The following is a 21,695-nucleotide window of genomic DNA, read 5'->3' on the forward strand; positions in this document are numbered from 1 at the left end:
GGGCTCAGGTCAAAGGGAGTGTACTATAGAAGGAATAGGGTGCCATTTGCGACGCAGACTGTGTGTTCTGATAGTCTGCCTCTGTTCACTGGGTCAACACATCCTTTATAGAACTCTGTTAAGCCCTCAGAGAGGAGACTGGACCAGAGCACCAGCAGCAACATACTGTAACTCAGACAGAAATATTTAACGCATTGTTGTACCCTCTTCTCATCAGCGTAGCTTGTGTATTAAGTACGTACGCAGTGAGTAGGATGTGAGGGTTTATCTCTCTTTGTCTCTCCCCCTGCCTCTCTCGCTCTGTCTCACCCCCCCTGCCTCTCTCGCTCTGTCTCACCCCCCCTGCCTCTCTCGCTCTGTCTCACCCCCCCTGTCTCTCTCGCTCTGTCTCACCCCCCCTGCCTCTCTCGCTTTGTCTCACCCCCCTCTCCTCCCCTCTGTCTCACCCCCTTTCTGTTTCCCTGTCTCACCCCTCCTGCCTCTCTCGCTTTGTCTCACTCCCCTCCCCCTTTCTTTCCCTGTCCCCCAGAGTCGACAGTGTTCATCCCGTCTGCAGTCTACCCTGTAGAGGAGGACATTGGGGAGCTGCTGATCCCAGTACGCAGGAGTGGTGACATCACACAGGAACTCATGGTCATCTGCTACACACAGCAAGGTACGGTCCACACACACACACACACACACACACACACACACACACACACACACACACACACACACACACACACACACACACACACACACACACACACACACACACACACACACACACACACACACGGAGCTTCAGGTAATGTCCCTGCTAGAGTCCTCTCCATCTCTCCTTCTTTTCTCATCCATCTCTCCTTTCCTCTCTCCTACAGCCACAGCTACAGGGACCATCCCCACTACAGTCCTGTCCTACTCTGATTACATATCCAGACCTGAGGAACACAACAGTGTCCTGCGCTTTGATAAGGGCGAGATGGAGAAGTCCTGTCGTGTGGTGATCATAGATGACTCTCTGTATGAAGAGGAGGAGAGCTTCAACGTTACCCTCAGTATGCCCATGGGAGGCTGTCTGGGACAGGAGTACCACACTGCCAGGGTCACCATCATACCTGACCTGGATGATGGTAAGCTGACCCTTCGCTTTTCAACTTTGACCTTTCAAATGCTCGCCTGGAGGACAGGATAACAGTTATCAGCTGAGGGAAGTGTTAATATCACTCTTGACTAGGTATGCGTCCCAAATGGAACCCTATTCCCCACGTAGGGCACTACTTTCGACCAGGTTAGTTCACTCTATAGGGAATAGGGTGCTTTGTTTTTACAACTGTCACCTCTGGAAGATAATGTTAAGACAACAATGTTAGCAGACTTTTAAACGTTGCTTATAAGCAAAAGAGACAGTTGAGATGGTGTGTAAAAAGGTACATTTACACATGAATATTATTCATGAAACGTCTAGAACCGATAGATCAGGGGACCTTCAAAGGGTACTCAAACACACACCTATACACGAAGAGTAGAAGTGAAGAACCCTCCTCAGAAAAAGTGAATTCATGACTTACCAATAGAAACAGGCTCCCCTCTATTGGATGTGGTTTTGTTTATGTATTGGTTAGATGAGCAGCAAACCGTAAACTTTGAATGAATTCATGAAAGAAAAAATAATTGGTATGATAAATGACGTGTTGTTGCTATGCTGACTGATACAGGGAAGCATGAGGTACACAGATGATGTAGTACCAACTGAATGAAACCAATAGAGAAATAGTGTCTTGTTTGTGTATGTACATGTGTGCAATGTGCTTTGGTCCAAAGTAGATCACTATGTAAGGAGTAGGGTGACATTTACCCTGTGTGTCTCCTCTTGCTGAAGGGAAGCCCTTATTGCAAGGCTCATATCCACATCTGATAGTCTCCTGTGCCTCCTATCTAACAAACAGCCTTTGTTCAACAGCACCTCTTGACCATTGCTTTCTTGCATATCTGCCTGACTAGTTCCCTATCTACCTTCTCCCTATAGACTGTGTGTGTGTGTGTGTGTGTGTGTGTGTGTGTGTGTGTGTGTGTGTGTGTGTGTGTGTGTGTGTGTGTGTGTGTGTGTGTGTGTGTGTGTGTGTGTGTGTGTGTGTGTCCTTGACATCTAAAGGAAGCAACGCTGTGAAGGGTGACAGGCAGGGAACAGTCGATTTGAAAATCCCTTGGTATAATCGCTGAATCTTCCGTTTCAAACTTTCATCAAAACTTTCTGTCTGCACACACACGCACCATCAAAAGTTTGAAACAGAGCTAATTGGGTCGAAGTAACTCTCCACAGCATTCCAGAACCTCGCTGCTGTAGTTTGAGTCGGAACAGTATTGGAGGAGGCCTGTAGACGGAAAGAAAACCTTGTCTATGCACATCATTAAGATACATTAAACATGGTTAGATCTACACCAGTTGGGCATCTCAAATGACACCCCTTTCCCGAAATTGTGCATGTCCCAAATGGCACCCTATTCCCTATATAGTACACTTAATTTGCTCAGAACCCTATGGGCCCTGGTCAAAGGTAGTGCACCATGTAGGGAATAGGGTGCCATTTTAGACACAGCCCTGGTTTGACCTACTATCTCAGACTGAATGAGGATTCACCAGATGTTCTCTCACAGGGTGGACCATCTAGACAGGACGACTCCCCTCTTACCAAATGTATCTCTCTAACAGTCTCTCTCATAAATCTGCCTTGGACAGGAAAGTAAATGATAGTTGAGCTCCACTCCCTAGTCAAGACAAGAACCATGACGTTCTGGAGGATATCAATCAAATGCAGTACATAGACTGTATGACATATTCGTCTGTTTGCGAGCATGGTTTTGTGTTATCTCTTATTTTAAACAACCTGTTTTTTTAGAATAGAAACACAACACATAGATCTCCAATTCAAGTATCCCGAATACTTTGGGGCATGTATTTATCTATTCCCTGTTTAATGTCCAAATAGTTTCTCAGCCACTGAGTCTCAGACCGTAGTGACGTTCTTGGTCACATATTCCCTGTGTGTTGACTGAAACTGGCAGGAAATTATGTCACATATTTCAACCTGTGGGATAGAGAGCTTAGTGAATGATAAGTGTTCCGACTGCATTACTCAGATTGGGTTGCAGGTTCTCTTGTAGCCTCCTTGGTAACAGAGGCGGGCACACTACTTCAAGTGTGTGTGTGTGCGTGCGTGTGCGTGCGTGCGAGACCTGGCTGCCACATGAGGAAGGGGTTACATGCTTGAGATGGCTCTCTGCTGTACAGTAGCTCCTTCCCCCTACTGTTCCTTGGTGTCAGAGTAGCTGTTGGGATGCTAAACTAAAGCTTTAACGGTTTAATAGTCTGTACCCCTGTATAACAACCCTATAATAGTCTGTAACCCTGTATAACAGCCCTGTATAACAGCCATATAATAGTCTGTAACCCTGTATAACAGCCCTGTATAACAGCCATATAATAGTCTGTAACCCTGTATAACAGCCCTGTATAACAGCCCTATAATAGTCTGTAACCCTGTATAACAGCCCTGTATAACAGCCATATAATAGTCTGTAACCCTGTATAACAGCCCTGTATAACAGCCCTATAATAGTCTGTAACCCTGTATAACAGCCCTGTATAACAGCCATATAATAGTCTGTAACCCTGTATAACAGCCCTGTATAACAGCCATATAATAGTCTGTAACCCTGTATAACAGCCCTGTATAACAGCCATATAATAGTCTGTAACCCTGTATAACAGCCCTGTATAACAGCCATATAATCGTCTGTAACCCTGTATAACAGCCCTGTTTAACACCCCTATATAACAGCTTTGTTTAACAGCCCTATTATAGTCTGTACCCTTGTATAACACCCCTTTAATAGTCTATACCCCTTTATAACATCCATGTATAATAGCTTTGTTTAACAGCCCTATTATAGTCTGTACCCTTATATAACACCCCTTTAATAGTCTGTACCCCTTTATAACAGCCATGGAATGTAGCTCACCTCTAATCCTTTTCAGAATGTCATAGTTTCACAGTGAAACAGAGTTCTATTCAGCAGGAAGTCTTGACGTAGTGGGGGGAGAGTTTCTAGACAATACACAGTCCGTATGAACCTAAGATTCTCACACACACTCTAACACACAATGATCTGTGGTGCGTTCCGAATCACACCTTATTCCCTCCTGTAGGTACGACCTGACAGGTACTCAATCTACAGTACTGCTCTTCTCCTTCAACAGATAGGCCTTTCTATCTCTCCTCCTTAGTTTATCTAACAGAGCTCAGTCCATTCCATTATCACCACCTCCTTTATCTATAGGCTGACATCAGCCCTGTCTCTCCAGAACTTTCTCTCCATCCTTCCATCTCATCGTATCCTGGCACCTTAAACCCCCTCAGCACCTGATCCAGGATGCCCTGGGGAGGTGCCTCACTGTTTTACCTCATGCCCTCTTTGTGTTGATCAGGTTACAGCTCCTGACGTCACTAGTGGGGAGGGTTAGGCAGCTTGTCAGACAGTATCTTCAGGTTATGGTTTCCTCTCTTGACTCTTTGTCTTAATCTGATTCTTGACGCCATGCAGACAGAATCAGGATTCCATTCAAGATATCAATAATAAGTAGGTATTTCCCCCTTTCCTACCTGCCCCCTCTGTGTGTGTGTCATTCTATACATGAACCCGTATGGACCACTCCACCCGAACAACTGATATGCAGGAGGGAGAGGATCCTGGTTGTCAGTCACACGCCTTGTTGAGGCCTCAGGCCACGGCTCTGAGAACACGATGATGTCCAATGTCATGACTGGGGATGTATTAAGGCATGTCAACTGTTGTTTTGGTTGTAAATGAACTAGAACAATGACAGTGTTCCATACCAAGACACAGAACATGCCAAAACTTAAGTTCATGCCAAGAGGAACTTTAGTTCCATACATTTGGAATGATCTGTTTGATATTTTGCTACATTCTAGAACAAATGTCTGGTCCAGTCTGTAGTGTGACTGTATTAAACTAACACGGTGGTTTCCGTACCAGCATTGCGAGAACACTGCCTTGCCTGTCAGTCACAAAGCATGGAAATACAGATTACAGCCCGCGCTCTCTCAAACTGTGACCAAAGGGTGAGGTAGTATGTATAGCCTGGCAACGATTGTCAGTGCAGTTAGCTAAACCTCATACAGGTGTGGTACCAGGCTAGTAGTGTGAGTTATCAGGTGTTTATCAGTGGGTACACAGTGACGGGTACGAAAGGCCTTTGGCCTGTAACCACCTTAAACTTCTGACCCTTCAACACTGGAACACTTCACGTCCGCTGGAAACCCAGTTAGCTAATCTCATCTCAGGGCTTATAGGAAATCTGTCTCCCCTGTTTACCTTCCTACCGGCCTCTCAAACATCCTTGACCCGCTATCTAAACATTAATACACAGTTAACTCACAATGAAAAGAATAGCTGTCAAATCAGAGTTAAGAAATAAATCAATCATTGATATTACTGACTGTTGTTCTCCCAGACCCTGGGTACATTCCAAATGATACCCTATTCCCTATGGAGCCTAATCAAAAGTAGTGTACTATACATTACCAGGGATTATAAGCATGTAATCCTGCTTCCTTTCCTCCACACATGACACAGATACTCAGGCAGTACAGGCAGAGAGTGGAATCAGCCTTTCTCCCCTGTGTTTTGTGCTGTAGAAGTGGCAGTCTTTTGGCATGGTACGTGCATGCATGTGTAGCACCTGTCCCTGCCAGTGAGGGTCCTTTGTCCTGTTGTGCCTCTCTGGGCTGACCTGGTCCCATTAAAGAGACAGGGGCCTTAGGAGGTAACTGTTCCCCCCTGCCTGAATTCCACTCCCAGCTCTTTCACTTCCAAAGAGAAAAGTATGTACATTCGAGCTGTATATTCAGGAGATGCAGCCAGTGTCTCTTCTAACCAAACACAACCAGAGATACAAACCAACTAAAAATGTATTATCGGTACCGTGTGTAGACTGTATTTGATCTCAGTCAGTAAAGGGCAACTCGGGTACTTGATGTCTGCTGCTTTTCCCTTGTTATTGCCAGGAATATGATCGCTCATGGTGTACACACACCTGGTTTGTTTCCCAGGTTTAAAACGCTGAACAGAACAAAATTTCACTCAGGCCCCCAAGGACCGGAGCTGCCTTTCCCTGCCTGATTATAATCATTATTTACTAGGATCGTGTGTTTAACAGACGGGTGGTAGGTTTTATTGGAATATAGAAATGATACTGACCTACTGTAGAGCTTGCTGAACATGCAGTCTAGCCCTGTAGGTGTAATTGTAACACTATAGTTAACACTACGCTACCTCTCCCTAAAATGCTGCAGCACATCTGTTGCTATCAGTGTGACCTGGAATCCAGGTGAATCCAGGTGAGTCCAGATGGGTCCAGGGAGGTAATAACAGGGTTTAGGGTCAACCCACTACTCTTTTCTCCTCTCATCCTCGTCCAGGACCCAGACCCGTCCCACTCACCAGAACCATAATCATACCTTACAGACCTTAGAGTGTTTTTGGAGATTTACAGACCAGTAACAGCACTGCATAAATACAAGACTGTAATTCTGCTCTACAAGCATTCTCATGTTTTACTGTCCCACGCCATTCCCCACCCCTCCCCGGTGGCTCCATACCACACCTCTCCCCGGTGGCTCCATACCACACCTCTCCCTGGTGGCTCCATACCACACCTCTCCCCGGTGGCTCCATACCACACCTCTCCCCGGTGGCTCCATACCACACCTCTCCCCGGTGGCTCCATACCACACCTCTCCCCGGTGGCTCCATACCACACCTCTCCCCGGTGGCTCCATACCACACCTCTCCCCGGTGGCTCCATACCACACTTCTCCCCGGTGGCTCCATACCACACCTCTCCCCGGTGGCTCCATACCACACCCCTCCCCGGTGGCTCCATACCACACCCCTCCCCGGTGGCTCCATACCACACCTCTCCCCGGTGGAGATGGAGTTTGTCTGCTGTACAAACCAACCTTATCTGATTACTACAGCTGCAAGTCTGGGACTCGGCGCACACACTCGCACACACACAGATCTGATTACAGCAGTAGCGTGGAGAATGAGCTGAGACAGTCTAAAGCCTGCCTTGTTTGATTTGTCTTTTGGGAAAGACACTGGCAGCTGCATAAACCCTGACACCACACACTCTTTGTCAAGGTTTGATCTCGACTCACACACGCACTTTGTAGCATCCCAAATGGAGCCCTATTCTCTATATGGTGCACTTCTTCTGACCAGAGCCCGTCAAAAGTAGTGCACTATATAAGGGAGAGGGTGCCGTTTGTGACATATCCTTTGTCAAGGTTTGTTCTCGACCTAGATAAAGGAGGACAGGTGTATTTGTCCTGTGTGTGCACCCTGTAAGCCTATTACCAATTCAAAGCACTTTCATACCTGACAACAATGCCTTCAACTGCCAATCTTCAGGCTTTGTCTACCTTAACAGTTTTCCTTCTGCTTGTCTAACTGACTAATACAATGAGTTGATGATATCCAATCCTTGAAAAGTGTTACGGTATTCTTTGAGTCCAAGATAAGTACATAAGGTGTTAGAAGATAAATAATTTACATCTTTTTACACCTGTCTGATAAACAGATATCAGCCTGTCTGATAAACATAGGTATCAGCCTGTCAGACAAACATAGATATCAGCCTGTCAGACAAACATAGATATCAGCCTGTCTGATAAACATAGGTATCAGCCTGTCAGACAAACATAGATATCAGCCTGTCTGATAAACATAGGTATCAGCCTGTCAGACAAACATAGATATCAGCCTGTCTGATAAACATAGCTATCAGCCTGTCGAACAAACATAGATATCAGCCTGTCAGACAAACATAGATATCAGCCTGTCAGACAAACATAGATATCAGCCTGATAGACAAACATAGATATCAGCCTGATAAACAGGTATCAGCCTGTCAGACAAACATAGATAAACATAGGTATCAGCCTGTCTGACAAACATAGATATCAGCCTGTCTGATAAACATAGATATCAGCCATGTCTGACAAACATAGATATCAGCCATGTCAGACAAACATAGATATCAGCCTGTCTGATAAACATAGATATCAGCCTGTCTGACAAACTGATAAACATAGGTATCAGCCTGTCTGATAAACATAGGTATCAGCCTGTCTGATAAACATAGGTATCAGCCTGTCTGATAAACATAGATATCAGCCTGTCAGACAAACATAGGTATCAGCCTGTCTATCATAGGTATCAGCCCTGTCTGATAAACATAGATATCAGCCTGATCATAGCTATCACAAACATAGATATCAGCCTCTGATAAACATAGTATCAGCCTGTCTGATAAACATAGGTATCAGCCTGTCTGATAAACATAGGTATCAGCCTGTCAAACATAGATATCAGCCTGTCTGATAAACATAGGTATCAGCCTGTCTGATAAACAAACATAGTCTATCAGCCTGTCTGAACAAACATAGCTATCAGCCTGTCTGATAAACAAACATAGATATCAGCCTGATAAACAGACAAACATAGATAAACATAGGTATCAGCCTGTCTGACAAACATAGATATCAGCCTGTCTAGGATAAACATAGATATCAGCCTGTCTGATAAACATAGATATCAGCCTGTCTGATAAACATAGATATCAGCCATGTCAAGATATCAGCCTGTGTAAACATAGATATCAGCCTGTCTGATAAACAATATCAGCCTGTCTGATAGCTATCAGCCTGTCTGATAAACATAGATATCAGCCTGTCTGATAAACATAGATATCACTGATAAACATAGGTATCAGCCTGTCTGATATATCAGCCTGTCTGATAAACATATCAGATAAACAGATATCAGCCTGTCTGATAAACATAGCTATCAGCCTGTCTGATAAACATAGATATCAGCCTGTCTGATAAACAAACAGATATCAGCCTGTCCTGTCTGATAAACATAGATATCAGCCTGTCTGACAAACATAGATATCATCTGATAAACATAGATATCAGCCTGTCTGAGCCTGTCTGATAAACATAGCTATCAGCCTGTCTGATAAACATAGATATCAGCCTGTCTGATAAACATAGGTATCAGCCTGTCTGACAAACATAGATATCAGCCTGTCTGACAAACATAGATATCAGCCTGTCTGACAAACATAGATATCAGCCTGTCTGATAAACATAGATATCAGCCTGTCTGATAAACATAGCTATCAGCCTGTCTGATAAACATAGCTATCAGCCTGTCTGATAAACATAGCTATCAGCCTGTCTGATAAACATAGCTATCAGCCTGTCTGATAAACATAGCTATCAGCCTGTCTGATAAACATAGCTATCAGCCTGTCTGAGCCTGTCTGATAAACATAGCTATCAGCCTGTCTGATAAACATAGAAACATAGCTATCAGCCTGTCTGATAAACATAGCTATCAGCCTGTCTGATAAACATAGTCTATCATAGATATCAGCCTGTCTGATAAACATAGCTATCAGCCTGTCTGATAAACATAGCTATCAGCCTGTCTGATAAACATAGCTATCAGCCTGTCGGATAAACATAGCTATCAGCCTGTCTGATAAACATAGCTATCAGCCTGTCGGATAAACATAGCTATCAGCCTGTCGGATAAACATAGCTATCAGCCTGTCGGATAAACATAGATATCAGCCTGTTGGACAAACATAGCTATCAGCCTGTCTGATAAACATAGATATCAGCCTGTCGGACAAACATAGATATCAGCCTGTCTGATAAACATAGCTATCAGCCTGTCGGATAAACATAGATATCAGCCTGTCGGACAAACATAGCTATCAGCCTGTCTGATAAACATAGCTATCAGCCTGTCGGACAAACATAGATATCAGCCTGTCTGACAAACATAGATATCAGCCTGTTGGACAAACATAGCTATCAGCCTGTCTGATAAACATAGCTATCAGCCTGTCGGACAAACATAGATATCAGCCTGTCTGATAAACATAGCTATCAGCCTGTCGGATAAACATAGATATCAGCCTCAGCCTGTCGGACAAACATAGGTATCAGCCTGGACAGATATCAGCCTGTCTGATAAACATAGCTATCAGCCTGTCTAAACATAGCTATCAGCCTGTCGGATAAACATAGCTATCAGTCCTGTGTCTGATAAACATAGGTATCAGTCTGATAAACTGATATCAGCCTGTCTGATAAACATAGATATCAGCCTGTCTGATAAACATAGCTATCAGCCTGTCGGATAAACATATCAGCTATCAGTCTGATAAACATGTATCGGATAAACATAGCTATCAGCCTGTATCAGCCGGATAAACATAGCTATCAGCCTGTCGGATAAACATAGCCTGTCTGATAAACATCAGCCTGTCTGATAAACATAGGTATGTTGTCTGATAAACATAGATATCAGCCTGTCTGATAAACATAGATATCAGCCTGTCTGATAAACATAGATATCAGCCTGTCGGACAAACATAGATATCAGCCTGTCGGACAAACATAGATATCAGCCTGTCTGATAAACATAGATATCAGCCTGTCTGACAAACATAGCTATCAGCCTGTCGGACAAACATAGATATCAGCCTGTCTGATAAACATAGCTATCAGCCTGTCTGATAAACATAGGTATCAGCCTGTCTGATAAACATAGCTATCAGCCTGTCGGACAAACATAGATATCAGCCTGTCTGACAAACATAGATATCAGCCTGTTGGACAAACATAGCTATCAGCCTGTCTGATAAACATAGCTATCAGCCTGTCATGATAAACATAGCTATCAGCCTGTCTGTCTGATAAACATAGCTATCAGCCTGTCTGATAAACATAGCTATCAGCCTGATAAACATAGATATCAGCCTGTCTGATAAACATAGCTATCAGCCTGTCTGATAAACATAGCTATCAGCCTGTCTGACAAACATAGCTATCAGCCTGTCGGACAAACATAGCTATCAGCCTGTCGGACAAACATAGCTATCAGCCTGTCGGATAAACATAGCTATCAGCCTGTCGTACAAACATAGATATCAGCCTGTCGGACAAACATAGATATCAGCCTGTCTGATAAACATAGATATCAGTCATTTTGCTTCACACTGTATTATTTCACATGCTTTGAAAAGCTCTTCATGTATAATTTCCTCTTGCAGTGTTTATTTATATTAAGTCAATGCATCAGATAAAAGGAGTGCTTTAGTTACTACAGTACTATTACAGTACTGCTACAGTATTGTTTTATCAGATGGACAGATTAGTTCTATGCAGAGCTATTTGTCAGCCAGTATTAGCCTCTTCTCCTCTTCTCTCTTCCTATTTATCTGTGTCACTTTGAGATGAGAAACCCAGCTAACTAACAGCCTAAATGTGTGATCATCATCGTCATGGAAACAGGGTATATGCCTGTGGCGATATCACCACCATTGAATTCATTCATGTATTCACTGTGGCTGAAATGGCGTCCTGTGTAGGGCACTTCTTTGGCCTCTCTCTGGTCAAAAATAGTGTGCTATATAGGACATATGGTTCCATTTGGGACAGAACCGAGCAGCTTCATTAAATAGTACCCGCAAAACACCAGTCTCAACGTCAACAGTGAAGAGGCGACTCCGGGATGCTGGCCTTCTAGGCAGAGTTGTAAAGAAAAAGCCATATCTCAGACTGGCCAATAGAAAGAAAAGATTATGGTGAGACACAGACACTGGACAGAGGAACTATGTCTAGAAGGCCAGCATCCCTGAGTCACCTCTTCACTGTTAAAGTTGAGACTGGTGTTTTGCGGGTACTATTTAATGAAGCTGCCAGTTGAGTACTTGTGAGGTGTCTGTTTATCAAACTAGACACTCTAATGTACTTGTCCTCTTGCTCAGTTGTGCACCGGGGCCTTCCACTCATCTATCTATTTTGGTTAGAGCCAGTTTGCGCTGTTCTGTGAAGGGAGTAGTACACAGCGTTGTACCAGATCTTCAGTTTCTTGGCAATTTCTCGCATGAAATAGCCTTCATTTCTCAGAACAAGAATAGACTGACGAATTTCAGAAGAAAGTTCTTTGTTTCTGGCCATTTTGAGCCTGTAATCGAACCCACAAATGCTGATGCTCCAGATACTCTACTAGTCTAAAGAAGACAAGTTGTATTGCTTCTTTAATCAGAACAACAGTTTTCAGATGTGCTGGCTTCATTTCAAAAGGGGTTTCTAATGATCAATTAGCCTTTTTAAAATGATAAACTTGGATTAGCTAACACAGCGTGCCATTGGAACACAGGAGTGATGGTTGCTGATAATGGGCATCTGTAGGCCTATGTAGATATTCCATTAATTATCTGCCGTTTCCAGCGACAATAGTCATTTGCATTAACAATGTCTACACTGTATTTCTTATCAATTTGATGTTATTTTAATGGACAAGAAATGTTTTTCTTTCAAAAACAAAGACATTTTGACCCCAAACTTTTGAATGGTAGTGTATAACTCCAGTTCCTCTGTGATGGACCAGGCTTCTGCTGTTCAGTAGTCTGGAGAGAAGGGTTGGTTTGATCCATTTTCACACACCAAAAAAATGAGTAAAATCCTCATTGAAATAATTCAGAGCCAACAACTGCCACTCCAATTTTACCTCAAAGTTGTTTATTTTCCCAGAATATACAGTAAATGAGCCCAGGGTCCCGCTCTTACTGTGAGGGCCGTTACACTCAATCAACACCCTCCCTGTGTTTCTGGTTGTTTGAGTCAGCTGTGATGTTAGTTGACAGAAACTTCCCAGGAGACAGCCCAGTTCACAGCACGCAAAGTACAGAGAGGGAAAGAGGAACAAAGAGAGCGAGAAGAAGAGGGTGAGAGAGAGTCAGAGGAACAGAACAGTGTGGGGGAGATTGACTGCAGCGGAATCTGGGCTCAGGAAAGTACTAATTGCAGACAGGCGGGCCTGGAATCCTCCAACTCCTCTGCGTACGCGCACACACACACACACACACACACACAAACCCTCCTCAACCACAGTCGACTAAACTGCACCGGCTCCTTTCAACCAGACACGGAAATAGAGGGATGCCTGCAGGCTTCTAGTCTTTACATTTATATTCTGTAATAACATCCCCTCAAATGTACCAAACTGTAATGCGGGGACTATAAGTGCTGGAAATGACTTGTGTTGAGTTTAGTGCCGGCTAGTGGCTCAATGTGCAGTCATTTAGCTATGTCGTCAGAAGTAACTGTATTTGAAATGTGGGTTATTACAAATTCAACTCAAAAGTTACATCAGACGGTTTCCAGCTGTGAAACTGACTCAAACAAGATCCTGATGTTCGGCATCTTCCTGTGTTTCCTCTCCTCCACAGCTCCAGGATTCTACTTCGGAGACACAGACTACCGTGTGGATGAGAGTGATGGTTATGTGGAGGTCAAGGTGTATAGGACAGGCACTGACCTCTCTAAAACAGCCACAGTCACTGTACGCTCCAGGAAAACAGACCCTGTCTCTGCTGAAGGTAGAGACAATCCAGTCATTAGATCATTTATTTTGGTACTGTCCATACGTCGCTCGTTTTTGGTCACAGGTCCAGGAATGGCTGAAGAATTGCAACATTTACCTAGAACTAATTTACCTAGCAATACTGGGTGATTTGAAAAGTCATAGTCAATCAATCAATAATATAATAATTATTTTAGCAAAAATGTTTACCTTTAATTTACAATCTGTAGAAGCTATGAGAATAGAAAGGTTCAGTACTTTTGTGAAGCATCACAGCACAGTTGAATAATATATAGCAAATATAAATGTAATATGGATGGTGTTAAGAGATGAATGGGAGGGGTTGAATGGATCTGAAGGGTGGGACTAATAACAACAAGATAACCTATGTAAAATGTACGGGGTCTGTAAAATGTATATAAGTTCAGAAATGTTGTGAAAGAGCACCATTACAAATAGAAATTAAACTGGATGGACATCAGAAATAGCGGAAGGACTAAAAACAAACAAAATATAACTGTTGTAAAATAGATTGTCTGTAAAATGTGTATAATATTTATAAACTGAAAGTAGAAGCCTAAGTGTTATTGTTTATTAGTTTACTCTAATTGGAGGAGGGGTGGTAGGGTTTGCGGGGGAAAATAAAGATATATTCAAAAAAGTATGTATATACAGTGGGCAAAGAATTATTTAGTCAGCCACCAATTGTGCAAGTTCTCCCACTTAAAAAGATGAGAGGCCTGCAATTTTCATCATAGGTACTTCAACTATGACAGACAAAATGAGGAGAAAAAATCCAGAAAATCACATTGGTGGATTTTTAATGAATTTATTTGCAAATTATGTTGGAAAATAAGTATTTGGTCACCTACAAACAAGCAAGATTTCTGGCTCTCACAGACCTGTAACTTCTTCTTTAAGAGGCTCCTCTGTCCTCCACTTGTTTTATTAATGGCATCTGTTTGAACTTGTTATCAGTATAAAAGACACCTGTCCACAACCTCAAACGGTCACACTCCAAACTCCACTATGGCCAAGACCAAAGAGCTGTCAAATGACACTAGAAACAAAATTGTAGACCCGCACCAGGCTGGGAAGACTGAATCTGCAATAGGTAAGCAGCTTGGTTTGAAGAAATCAACTGTGGGAGCAATTATTAGGAAATGGAAGACATACAAGACCACTGATAATCTCCCTCGATCTGGGGCTCCATGCAAGATCTCACCCTGTGGGGTCAAAATGATCACAACGGTGAGCAAAAATCCCAGAACTACACGGGGGGACCTAGTGAATGACCTGCAGAGAGCTGGGACCAAAGTAACAAAGCCTACCATCAGTAACACACTACGCCGCCAGACGTGTCCCTCTGTTTAAGCCAGTACATGTCTACGTAGCCTAGTGGTTAGAGCGTTGGACTAGGAACCAGAAGGTTGCAAGTTCAAATCCCCAACAAGGTACAAATCTGACGTTCTGCCCCTGAACAGGCAGTTAACCCACTGTTCCTAGGCCATCGTTGAAAATAAGAATTTGTTCTTAACTGACTTGTCTAGTAAAGTTACAAAAAAGAATAATAAAAAATGTCCAGGCCCGTCTGAAGTTTGCTAGAGAGCATTTGGATGATCCAGAAGAAGATTGGGAGAATGTCATATGGTCAAATGAAACCAAATATAACTTTTTGGTAAAAAGTCAACTCGTTGTGTTTGGAGGACAAAGAATGCTGAGTTGCATCCAAAGAACACCATACCTTCTGTGAAGCATGGGGGTGGAAACATCATGCTTTGGGGCTGTTTTTCTGCAAAGGGACCAGGACGACTGATCCGTGTAAAGGAAAGAATTAATGGGGCCATGTATCGAGAGATTTTGAGTGAAAACCTCCTTCCATCAGCAAGGGCATTGAAGATGAAACGTGGCTGGGTCTTTCAGCATGACAATGATCCCAAACACACTGCCCGGGCAATGAAGGAGTGGTTTAGTAAGAAGCATTTCAAGGTCCTGGAGTGGCCTACCCAGTCTCCAGATCTCAACCCCATAGAAAATCTTTGGAGGGAGTTGAAAGTCTGGAGGAGGAGATCTGCATGGAGGAATGGACCAAAATACCAGCAACAGTGTGTGAAAACCTTGTGAAGACTTACAGAAAACATTTGACTCCTGTCATTGCCAACAAAGGGTATATAACAAAGTATTGAGATAAACTTTTGTTATTGATCAAATACTTATTTTCCACCATAATTTGCAAATAAATTCATAAAAAATCCTACAATGTGATTTTTTTTCTTTTTTTTTCTCATTTTGTCTGTCATAGTTGAAGTGTACCTATGATGAAAATTACAGGCCTCTCTCATCTTTTTAAGGTTTAGGGAGAACTTGCACATTTGGTGGCTGACTAAATATGTTTTTGCCCCAATGTATGTGTGTATATGTATGAATGTTTATGAATGTTTATGTATACATACACACCCATAAATATATGTATGTGTGTGTGTATATATATGCATGTATGACAGTTGAAGTCGGAAGTTTACATACACTCAGGTTGGAATCATTAAAACTCGTTTTTCAATTACTCCACAAATTTCTTGTTAACAAACTATAGTTTTGGCAAGTCAATTAGGACATCTACTTTGTGCATGACACAAGTAATTTTTCTAACAATTGTTTACAGACAGATTATTTCACTTATAATTCACTGTATCACTAAGTGAACACTTAGTTCACTGTGCCTTTAAGCAGCTTGGAAAATTCCAGAAAATTATGTCGTGGCTTTAGAAGCTTCTGATTGTGAAATGTCATTCTTAAAATGAAGTTGTGATCCCTGTCTTAGGTCAGTTAGGATCACCACTTTATTTGAAGAATGTGAAATGTCAGAATAATAGTAGAGAGAATGATTTATTTCAACTTTTTTTTCTTTCATCACATTCCCAGTGGGTCAGAAGTGTATATACACTCAATTAGTATTGGGTAGCATTGCCTTTAAATTGTTTAACTTGGGTCAAATGTTTCAGGTAGCCTTCCACAAGCTTCCCACAATAAGTTGGGTGCATTTCGGCCCATTCCTTCCAACAGAGCTGGTGTAACTGAGTCAGGTTTGTAGGCCTCCTTGCTCGCACACGCTTTTTCAGTTCTGCCCACAAATCTTCTATAGGATTGAGATCATGACTTTGTGATGGCCACTAAAATACCTTGACTTTGATATCCTTAAGCCATTTTGCCACAACTTTGGAAGTATGCTTGGGGTCATTGTCCATGAAGACCCATTTGAGACCAAGCTTTATCTTCCTGACTGATGTCTTTAGATGTTGCTTCAATATATCCACATGTTTTTCCTCCCTCATGATGCCATCTATTTTGTGAAGTGCACCAGTCTCTCCTGCAACAAAACACCTCCACAGCATGATGCTGCCACCCCCGTGCTTCACGGTTGGGATGGTGTTCTTCGGCTTGCAAGCATCCCCCTTTTTCCTCCGAACATAATGATGGTCATTATGGCCAAACAGTTCTATTTTGGTTTCATCAGACCAGAGGACATTTCTCCAAAAAGCACGATATTTGACCCCAGTTGCAAACCATAGTCTGGTTTTGTTATGGCGGTTTTGGAGCAGTGGCTTCTTCCTTGCTGAGCGGCCTTTCAGGTTATGTCGATATAGGACTCGTTTTTACTGTGGATATAGATACTTTTATACCTGTTTCCTCCAGCATCTTCACAAGGTCCTTTGCTGTTATTCTGGGATTGATTTTCACTTTTCGCACCAAAGTACGTTCATCTCTACGAGACTGAACGTGTCTCCTTCCTGAGCGGTATGACGGCTGCGTGTTCCCATGGTGTTTATACTTGTGTACTATTGTTTATACAGATGAACATGGTACCATCAGACATTCGGAAATTGCTCCCAAGGATGAACCAGACTTGTGGAGGTCTACAAATATTTTTCTGACATCTTGGTTGATTTCTTTAGATTTTCCCATGATATCAAGCAAAGAGGCACTGAGTTTGAAGGTAGGCCTTGAAATACATCCACGGGTACTGTCACTGTTGTGTGGAGAGACAGACCAAGGCGCAGCGTGATTAAAGTTCCACATATTTATTTACGCAAAACTTCCAAACAAAAAGACTAACCATGACATCAGAGGTGCCACATGCACTAACTCAAAACAATATCCCACAAAACACAGGTGGGGAAAACGGCTACCTAAATATGATCCCCAATTAGAGGCAACGATTTCTAGCTGCCTCTAATTGGGAACCATACCAAGCACACCAACATAGAAATAAATTTACTAGATCACCCCCTAGTCGTCACGCCCTGACCTACTACACCATAGAGAACCAAGGGCTCTCTATGGTCAGGGCGTGACAGTACTCCCCCAAAGTTGCGGACTCCGGACGCAAAACCTGAAACAAAATGGGGAAGGTGGGGGGGTGATTAGTGTCGGTGGCGGCTCCGGTGCAGGTTGTAGCCCCCACCCAGAACCCGGATCCGGCCATGACACCGGGCTGAATGCCGTCCCTGGAACGGGAATTGTCGCACTGGAGGGCTCGGGCCATGGAGCTGGGTTGGACGCCGTGCCTGGACTGGGCACCGGCGCATAGGAGTACTCCAGCCAAGGAGCTGGGTTGGCCGCCGTGCCTAGACTGGGCACCGGCGCAGAGGAAGGCTCCTGTCCTGGAGCTGGACTGGACGCCGTGCCTGGACTGTGCACCAGCGCAGAGGAAGGCTCCTGTCCTGGAGCTGGACTGGACGCCGTGCCTGGATTGTGCACCGGCGCAGAGGAAGGCTCCTGTCCTGGAGCTGGACTGGACGCCGTGCCTGGATTGTGCACCGGCGCAGAGGAAGGCTCCGGCCATGGAGCAGTACTGGACGCTGTTCCTGGACCGGGCACCAGTGCAGTAGACCACTCCTGCCATGGAGCGGGTCTGGACGCCGTGCCTGGACTGGGCATCGGCGCAGAAGAATGCTCTGGCCGTGGAGCAGGACTGGACACCATGTATCGACTGTGCATTGGCATAGAGGGTTCCGGACTGTGGACCGCCGCAGGAGGTTCCGGACTGTGGACCGCCGCAGGAGGTTCCGGACTGTGGACCGCCGCAGGAGGTTCCGGACTGTGGACCGCCGCAGGAGGTTCCGGACTGTGGACCGCCGCAGGAGGTTCCGGACTGTGGACCGCCGCAGGAGGTTCCGGACTGTGAATGCGCACTGGAGGCCTAGTGCATGGAGCCGGTACAGGTGGCACTGGACTGGTGACATGCTCTTCAGGGCGAGTGCGAGGAGGACATACCTGACTGGGGAGGCGCACTGGAGGCCTGATTGCTTGGGGCCTGCACAGGTTGCACCGGACTGGTGACACGCACTTCAGGGTGAGTGCGAGGAGGAGGCACAGGACGTACCGGACTGGGGACATGCACTTCAGGGCGAGTGCGTGGAGGAGACACAGGACGTACCGGACTAGAGGCGCACTGGAGGCTAGATACGTGGAGCCAGCCCAGGTTTCACTGGACTGGTGACACGTTCTTCCAAACGCCTGCGTTGCCGCATACTCCTAGCCAACTCCATTCTCTGGTATCCCTCCTCACACTGTTCCATCGAATCCCAGGTGGGCTCTGGTACTCTCCTTGGGTCGACCGACCACCTCGCTATCTCCTCTCAGGTGGTCTCTGGCTCTTCCCTCTGCTCAGCCGCCAGCTCCGTGTGCCCCCTCCCCAAAAAAATACCCCCCAAAAATATTGGGGTTTCTGTGGCCGTGCTCTGACAACACGCTCCTCCAGAGTTTGCCATTCGGGCTCTGGCACTCTCCTCGGCTCAACCGGTCACCCCTTGTGCCCCCACCCCAAAAAATCTTGGGGATGTCCTTGGGCTTTCTGTGGCCGCGAACCCTGGCGTCGTCGCTGTACTCCATTATTACCTTCCGTCTGCCGCCAAGGAAGGGTATCACATCCACCCATCACTTCTTCCCATGTCCACTCCTTCACCTGGTGAACACGCTGCTTGGTCCTGGTTTGGTGCGATAGTCTGTGACGGTTGTGTGGGAGACGGGCCAAGACGGATTAAAGTTCCACATATTTATTTACGCGAAACTTCCGAACAAAAAGAAACAAACAACAAACCGTGACATCAGTGGTGCCACATGCACTAACTCAAAACAATATCCCACAAAACACAGGTGGGAAAAAGGCTACCTGAATATGATCTGCAATTCGAGGCAACGATTTCTAGCTGCCTCTAATTGGGAACCATACCAAGCACACCAACATAGAAATAAATATACTAGATTACCCCCTAGTCACGCCCTGACCTACTACACCATAGAGAACCAAGGGCTCCTCCAACCAAGGTACACCTCCAATTGACTCAAATTATGTAAATTTGCCTATCAGAAGCTTCTAAAGCCATGACATAATTTTCTGGAATTTTCCAAGCTGTTTAAAGGCACAGTCAACTTAGTGTATGTAAACTTCTGACCCACTGGAATTGTGATACAGTGAATTATAAGTGAAATAATCTGTCTGTAAACAATTGTTGGAAAAATTACTTGTCATGCACAAAGTAGATGTCCTATCTGACTTGCCAAAACTATAGTTTGTTAACAAGAAATTTGTGGAGTGGTTGAAAAACGAGTTTTAATGATTCCAACCTAAGTGTATGTTAACTTCCGACTTCAACTGTATATGTATATATATTTTTACCCATAAAATATATGGGGTATTGGAAATGATGCAGACAATTACATTGATGGAAGCAACAATCTTTCTGCAATATTAAAGCTGATCCACCCCTTAAAAAAACGCAACAACACAGCACACTGAATGTCTATGACAGTGCACTGTCTGCTGAAGGTAGGTGCCCCAGTCCCTGTCCCTACAATACAACACACTGTTCTCACACAGGGTACTGTACTACAATGCTCTCACACAAGGTACTGTACTACAATACAACACACTGCTCTCACACAGGGTACTGTACTACAATACAACACACTGCTCTCACACAGGGTACTGTACTACAATGCTCTCACACAGGGTACTGTACTACAATACAACACACTGCTCTCACACAGGGTACTGTACTACAATACAACACACTGCTCTCACACAGGGTACTGTACTACAATACAACACACTGCTCTCACACAGGGTACTGTACTACAATACAACACACTGCTCTCACACAGGGTACTGTACTACAATGCTCTCACACAGGGTACTCTACTACAATACAACACACTGCTCTCACACAGGGTACTGTACTACAATACAACACACTGCTCTCACACAGGGTACTGTACTACAATGCTCTCACACAAGGTACTGTACTACAATACAACACACTGCTCTCACACAGGGTACTGTACTACAATACAACACACTGCTCTCACACAGGGTACTGTACTACAATGCTCTCACACAGGGTACTGTACTACAATACAACACACTGCTCTCACACAGGGTACTGTACTACAATACAACACACTGCTCTCACACAGGGTACTGTACTACAATACAACACACTGCTCTCACACAGGGTACTGTACTACAATACAACACACTGCTCTCACACAGGGTACTGTACTACAATGCTCTCACACAGGGTACTGTACTACAATACAACACACTGCTCTCACACAGGGTACTGTACTACAATACAACACACTGCTCTCACACAGGGTACTGTACTACAATGCTCTCACACAAGGTACTGTACTACAATACAACACACTGCTCTCACACAGGGTACTGTACTACAATACAACACACTGCTCTCACACAGGGTACTGTACTACAATACAACACACTGCTCTCACACAGGGTACTGTACTACAATACAACACACTGTTCTCACACAGGGTACTGTACTACAATACAACACACTGCTCTCACACAGGGTACTGTACTACAATACAACACACTGTTCTCACACAGGGTACTGTCCCTACAATACAACACACTGTTCTCACACAGGGTACTGTACTACAATACAACACACTGCTCTCACACAGGGTACTGTACTACAATACAACACACTGCTCTCACACAGGGTACTGTACTACAATACAACACACTGCTCTCACACAGGGTACTGTACTACAATACAACACACTGCTCTCACACAGGGTACTGTACTACAATACAACACACTGCTCTCACACAGGGTACTGTACTACAATACAACACACTGCTCTCACAC

General features: G+C 44.3%; 1 protein-coding gene across 1 annotated transcript in view; it reads left to right on the plus strand.

The window, feature by feature from the left end:
• The window catches only part of LOC135546373 (FRAS1-related extracellular matrix protein 2-like), a 106,867-nt gene that overhangs the window by 52,453 nt on the left and 32,719 nt on the right, over window positions 1-21,695 (plus strand). Inside the window, exons 7-9 of the mRNA XM_064974735.1 lie at window positions 530-655; window positions 864-1,115; window positions 13,385-13,534. Coding sequence (XP_064830807.1) covers window positions 530-655; window positions 864-1,115; window positions 13,385-13,534 — 528 coding nt within the window. The remainder of the gene's footprint in view (window positions 1-529; window positions 656-863; window positions 1,116-13,384; window positions 13,535-21,695) is intronic.

Source organism: Oncorhynchus masou, chromosome 9 (assembly GCF_036934945.1).
Source record: "Oncorhynchus masou masou isolate Uvic2021 chromosome 9, UVic_Omas_1.1, whole genome shotgun sequence".
Classification (NCBI taxonomy): domain Eukaryota; kingdom Metazoa; phylum Chordata; class Actinopteri; order Salmoniformes; family Salmonidae; genus Oncorhynchus; species Oncorhynchus masou.